This window comes from Carassius auratus, unplaced genomic scaffold (assembly GCF_003368295.1).
Source record: "Carassius auratus strain Wakin unplaced genomic scaffold, ASM336829v1 scaf_tig00025094, whole genome shotgun sequence".
NCBI classification, from domain to species: domain Eukaryota; kingdom Metazoa; phylum Chordata; class Actinopteri; order Cypriniformes; family Cyprinidae; genus Carassius; species Carassius auratus.
Window position 1 is genome coordinate 39,048 of NW_020525396.1, and position 7,162 is coordinate 46,209.

General features: G+C 34.9%; 1 protein-coding gene across 1 annotated transcript in view; it reads left to right on the plus strand.

Moving 5' to 3' along the window:
- LOC113078282 (protoheme IX farnesyltransferase, mitochondrial-like) overlaps positions 1 to 3,004 on the plus strand; it is a 36,786-nt gene extending 33,782 nt beyond the window's left edge. Inside the window, exon 7 of the mRNA XM_026250608.1 lies at positions 1,716 to 3,004. Coding sequence (XP_026106393.1) covers positions 1,716 to 2,119 — 404 coding nt within the window. The 3' untranslated portion in view covers positions 2,120 to 3,004. The remainder of the gene's footprint in view (positions 1 to 1,715) is intronic.
- Positions 3,005 to 7,162: the final 4,158 nt, after the last annotated feature.

The window sequence follows — 7,162 nt, forward strand, 5'->3', positions numbered from 1 at the left end:
GAGGACGTCTCCCGTCTAAGATTAAGTGGTTGTGGAAGAAAGCAGGGTCTTTGGCCTTTTTTGCAAACTATTAAAAGTGTGCTGTTGTGGCAACCATGAGATCAGGAGCGAAAGACTGAAGTGTTCGTTTGCATATTTACAAGTTTTTCCCCTGCGCTTGCATCTGTTTTTTTATAGTAGTTGTTTCAGTGCCCTTCCAAAGCATCTGTTTATTAGGATGTGCAAACCTAAATATTGTTACGACCCCATCTAGAGTGAGGTCACAACATGAAGTAGATCGAAACAGCTATAACTTTACTCAATGTTTAATTTATTTTATATCGTAGATTTAGTAGAACTTTCTGAGAAACTGCATCTTTAATATATTTTGTGGAAGTGCTAAAGAGGGGTCAGTTTAAAGTTAAGAAAAATCGTTTTAGCTTGTTAATCAACCGGAGAACTTGCCAACAATCCTAATTGCATAAGGGCCCAATAAAATCAGTTTTATTATGGCCAAATTCAATTCTACCCCTCCCTCCCTATGAATTCTGTTTTTCAATTAAAGTTTTTTTTTTTTTTTGGATTCTGTTAAAAAAAATGTCCTTAAATTTTAATGATTGGAAATGATATCTAATAAATTGAATTCATTAATTTCAGATTTTTCTGAATTCTGTTTTGTGATACAGTAATCAGTGGTGATAATCAAATTCCTTTCATTTCTGTGCAAACGAAGTGCTGTTTAATAACAGTTTACAGTTACATTTTACAAAGTTACATCTTTGTGATTATTTCATGATATTTAAAGATAATTATCTGTTATGATTATTATTGTTAATATTACTTTTGAATAACATATATAACATTGCTTATATTTTATATAATGTAAAAAAGCTTATCTTTAATCAACCAATCTTTTATTTTGGCATGTTGTTGTAGTGAAGATCTTTGACTCTGTGTGTATCTGACCCTAGTTTTAGCTGATGTAATTTTCTTAATGTAATCAAATGAATGTACAGCTGTACATTTGATTTTTTCACCTGGATAAGCCAGTTTTCTTTGACATGCTGTTATACACAATACATCTCATTTTTATTAATTGTTCTGCATCGTGTTAATCATATGGCCCTACTTTACATGGTATGTTAATCATTTCCCTTTTTTAAACTCAAGTTCGTTTTTTTCAATTAATTGAATAAATGTGCTTGTTTATTTATTGGAATTACTTCACTTGGTGACACCAAACAGAATAAAAAGTGTTTTAACTCGGACAGAATTATATTGAGTATACTGAGTGCACTGATCTTATATTTGTAGACTCTGGTGTCAACTGGACTGTTTTCTCAAAGTAAGTTCAAGAACACACAAAGCATAAAAAGATGACCCGAGTGTTTGAGGTCTCGGTCATGTTGCCCTGTGCAGTGTTTCCCAGAGGATTTGTGTTTCTAAGATCTCACACACAAAGGCAGCGCTGCGTCACGCTCTGCTACCCCTGCACGGGCCACTGTTTGTGCGGTGTCACCTTTCCACTTCTCCAGCTTCTGAACGCGGGAGAATAGTGTTTGTTTCCTCCACAGCAGGATGTGAAGGAACTGGGACGTCTTTTCAAGTGTTCTGTCGTAGTGACTCTGCACACTCTCATTTCCTGCTTGCACACATGCACTTCCGATGGTGTTTAAATGATCTGGGAGATCTTGTTTGTGTATTCACTTCTTCTCTTCCTCTCTCTGTCTCTCCAGGAGCACTCTTACTGGGAGGTTTCCTGTTCTCCTGGCAGTTTCCTCACTTTAATGCACTAAGCTGGAATCTAAGGGAGGACTATTCACGCGGCGGGTACCGAATGATGTCCGTCACCCATCCTGACCTTTGTAAACGTGTGGCCCTCCGCCACAGCGTGGGCCTGATTGGCCTCTCAGCCTTGGGCCCCGTGCTGGACGTCACCACCTGGACGTTCCCCTTAGTTTCTCTGCCCATTAACCTTTACATCAGCTACCTGGCTTTCAGGTTCTATCGCTGTGGCGACAGGCAGAACGCCCGGAAGCTGTTTTTCTGTAGTCTTTGGCACCTGCCCATGCTGCTGCTGCTGGCCCTCACCTGCAAGAAGAGCCGCATGCCTCAGGACGAGGCATCTGTGGCTCTGTAGAGCAAACGCAGTCCCCTGCCGTATCCATACTCGCTAGATAACTGCGATCAGCCCTAAAATGAATCATCTTGGAGCTAAAAAGACACCAAAGGTTGTGTACCTTGGAGAGGGAAGATACGACCTCTTTCTATTGTCGTAAAAGTTTCCGTCAGGGAAGAATAACAATATAAAAATCCCTGAATTCGCTCAGGTAACTTGTACACAAATCAGTGCTCTGTGTGTGTAAATAGATTCTATATTTATTTGACGCATCCCTCTGTTGTCTGTAAACTCATAGACTGATTTGTGTCTATGTGGATCATTGAAATTTAAAACGAAACATTTTGCTAAGAATTTGCAATTTATGTCCCCATTACTGTGGATATTCTGGTTAGATGCGATGTAGGCTCGATAATGGAGAACGGTTTGTTTTAATGCACCTATCAAGTCATTTCCAAGTTTGTTGTCATCTAATTACTTGCTAATTGACATTTTCCAAGTTTTCACTTCGGCAATAAATGAGTCATTAAAGAAACTCCTGAGTCTCACAGCAGGCCCAGAAGTCTTTATTCTGTGTGAAACTCCGTCCCTCTGAGTCTGAGTTGAGATGTTGAAAGGATGATCGTTTTGGAGAGCCCTCGGGTATTAGCTCCATCAAAGATCCTCTCTAGTCAAATAAACTCAGTCAACTCATCTGAACTCCCCAGAACTGAATACTGTTGAATCATTGAATGTAACAGTGCTGAATATGACTCACTGCAGCCATGCATTGTTCGTTACTGTTTGCTCTTTCCTAACAGCTACATTCAGCGCCTCTACGTTTTACCTTTATCTGCCATCACTGTACCAGTGATTTGTGTAAGACACAAAACAATAAAAGTTCTTATTAAAATGTGTTGTGATCAAGATTGTGTCCGCTTGTTTTTTGATTTGAAATCTTGCTAATGCAATGGAATATCACAGTGTACTTCTATTCTATTTGCTTTAATTTTCTTCATTTAATTATTTGACTTTGATTATTTTTAATGTATGGGAAAGCTGATATTTTATGCCAATTGAAAAAAAAATGATAATAAAAAAGAAAAATTATTTATATATATATATATATATATATATATATATATATATATATATATATATATATATATATAAACTTTTTGAAAGTTTTATGCTTTATTTCTTTCAAAATACAGTAAAATAACAAATATATTAAAATATTACAATTTAAAGTAACTTTTCTATTTAAATTTTTAAAAATGTAATTTATTCTCGAGTCTTCAATGACCTTTATAAATTTATAAATTATTTTAGGGATTTTTTTATTTATTTATTTATTTTACAATTTGACAAGTAGTCAAAGTAGTCCAGGACTGTTTACAAAATATATGATAAAGTGTAGTTAGTAACATAATCTGTTAATGTAGTCTAACCACTTTTAAGTACTTTTATATTACTTTTGACCTTTTTAGATTATTTTTGAACTCGTATCATGTAGACTTCAATGGGGTTATTAAAAAATAAGAATTCTTTACTAACATCATGAAATGCGTTAAACGTTACATTACAGCAGGTTTTGCTTCCCAAAACTGTGTAAATGCTATGTTCATTTAGAGAGGAAATTGCAAATAATAATAAAGAAAAAAACTAAAATTCTGAATAATTTACTGCCATTGTTAATAATGTTTAATCATGTAGTCCATAAAAATGTATATAATCCGATTATCAGACTTCAAAATGTTATATACTCTAATTACAAGTATTTTTGGAATCTGATTATATAACCCAGAGTACATGTAATACAACATATTTATTTATTGCATATTATAGTATTTTTGTCAATAATATTTGTATTGTTCATTTTCGTGGCAGGTAGTTTACCAAGCAGTGGTTGTTGTATCTCCAGACAGGCCTGGAAATAATGTCTGACTGCTCTGGACACATTTGGCTAAAATATCAGCTCATATAATCTCCTAAGTATCGACCTCTGCACCTGTCCGGCTACAACACTCGATACCACTCCGCTGTTTCTTTCCCAGTTGTCCTCTATGGTTCCACTTCTCTCAGCACCTCCATTAGATGCCCACATATACTGTATGCTGAGCTTTAGTCAGGGCGGAAGGGCGAGGCATTCCACCCCTCGTAAAGATCTGCTCTGGATGCAGCCAGTGCCTTTCACATCAGAGAGGCAGTGAAGGCATGGAGGGGGAGAAACAGCTGTTCCCAACATGTCAATAGATTAAATAGCAGTTCCAGCCCTCCTGGGGTCCGTCGACTCTCCCACCATGATTTTTACAGCTTCCGCTCTGTAGGGTTTTTGTGGTGGACAGCCTGTGTGGGACGAAGGGCACAGACCTTCCAGTACAAGAGCATTGGATGGGACGTCCTGCACTCTTTTATAGGGTATTGCTATGGTCATATGCATCAGTTTACAAGTGCTGCATGTGGAAATTGCTTGCTTTTCCCGTTTAAGTGCCTTTTTCCCTCCTTTATCAGGTCAGGCTTGACGAATGCATCATAAATGGAGTAATCCTCTTCTCAGGAAAAATATTGTTTGACTGAGTGTCACGGAGCGAGTTTCTCACAGTGCGTTCATTCATTATGAGCTGTGAACCCTGAGGAGGTGAGCACATTTCCCATAATGATCTTTGGCTCTCTGCATTTTTTTTTTTTTTTTTCTCATCCAGCTTGGATTCTCATTACAGTTTTAACAGCCTCCAAGACCTTGATTTGTTACAACAGCAACAGGTGGATTTCTCCTCTCTTTTCATTTACAGGCAACGAAATGCTTTGAAATCTTACACTGAAATGCAGGATGATTTCAGTTATGGTTGTTAAAGCAAATGTTTACTTGGTTTAGTTTATAAACAAACCCCGATTACAATTAAGAATAAATCTTTCTGGACTCTCAACGCTGAGTGACGGCTATAAACAGTATTTTTCTAAAATGCTCTTTAACTGCCGTATAAGCATGTTAGGCAGGATGACAAACAATTCTGGCAGACGTCGAGCAGCAGTGCATCAAATATTCCTGGCACAAAGTGTGTAAGGAAAACAGTATAGCAAAAGGCTTTAGAAACTGATTTATACATACTCGCCACTTGCTTGAAATCAGTCATGAGGTGGACGAATGTTTCTTGGGCAAAGTATTCCCTAAACTTCTTTAAACTCGCACACATATATTTGCCTTAAGGGAGTCACTTATTTTTGAACCCGCACAGTGACATCAGTCTCAGAAATGTGGTCTAGTTCATACAGTACTTTATAGTGGTGAAAGGTGACAAGAGTCGAAGATCTGTGCCAGAGTCAATAATGATGTAAAAATAATACATTGTAACATAAAAAGATCTGTGCTGATTTTTTAAAATGTTGCTTTTCTTTCATCATTGAGTATGTTTTGGAGGGAACTTTTTGTCATTTGTTTCATCTGATATAAATTTATGCACATTTAGGCAGAAACTTTTATCCAGTGAGATTCAGGGTAGGCATTTTGAAAGAAGCATATGACTGGTGATACTAGCAGGGTGCTATTGTTTACAATTTTTGGAGACTTAAATTAAATTAAATGTATGCATTTAGCCGACTCTTTTATCCAAAGCAACTTACAGTGCATTCAGGCTATCAATATTTACTTATCATAAAATCAACTATAATTTTAGTATTTTGTTGGCACTTACATTTATGGTGAATCACTATACAAAAAAGATTATATATATATATATATATATATATATATATATATATATATATATATATATATATATATATATATATATATATATATATATATACTTTTTTTTTCTTCTGACCCCCCTCTTTTCTCTGAGAAGATATTGAATATATTTTATAAATAAATTGGATATATTTCTTTACTTCTAAATAAATTAATTAATGTCCATGCAGGGCCTAAGTCGTAAATTAGACTTTGCTTGATTCAAAAAAGATTTTTTCAAATGTTTCAAACAAAATGTGAAATATTGACTCGATTTGATGAAGTTACTAACGCTTTTTAGAAACTTGAATGAACAACGCTATTAGTCTATTTATAATGTTTAATATGTGTCTCGTATGTATAGTTGGTCATGAGAGTGAAGTATGAAGTGCAGGCTTCCCGAAGTCCCATAAACTTAATTACAAAAATCTGTAATTCTGAGGTCCGTGTTTCTTATAAGATAATGATTAATGTTTCTATTTATGTTCGAAATAATTAATCAGCTAGAAATGTTGTACAATGTATTTATCCAATAATCAGAACAAGTCATGGAAATGCATTGGCCAGAGGATGTGGGACTGCGCAAAGTGCTTCTTTTTCACTTTTTAGGCAGTGTAAATAATAAGCGTCATGTTTATAATAGCGAGCTGAAGAGCCGCTTGTTTTGTTTTTCAAAACTGCACAAAAACTCTATCAGCATGACTGAAAAATATGTACTGCAGCGAAGAACAACTTTCGGATTTAAAAGTGGTTTTAAAGTATATATATATTCTTTGAACTTCTTAAATATATATTTGCCAAAAAAAAAAGACAATAAAAATAGCCTACCTAATAAATTATAAAACAATAATATGGTAAAATAATTTGCTAGTTTAATGAGGTTGTATTGTTTATTCAGGGATTTTAAAAAAATCATAAAAAAAAAAAATATGGATCGAGAAATTTACTTTTTAAAACTTTTTAATTATTATTTTTTGGGGAATATATGTATATATTATTTTTTTTCTGCTTTCATTAGTTGACACGTCTTTATGTATATAAAGATTTACCGTGCCTTTTAAATTTCTGATTTTCTGACAAAATGCGACTGAGTATAGCAGATTTTCTTATTGCATTGCACGTTTGTGTAGATGTCCTCCGATTCTTCAGCTATTTCGGACTTATGGATAGCTATAAATGAACATTGCACTTAAAATGAAAAGAAAATTCAACATTGTTCATTTTACGTTTGCTTAATCCAGAATAATAGGCTACTCTTAAAAACTGACTTAGTTTAGGCTATTAACGGCCATTCATTACTTTGAGTTGGCTAGAAGTGAATGTGCTTCTATACAAATATTTGTATGCTGAGATTT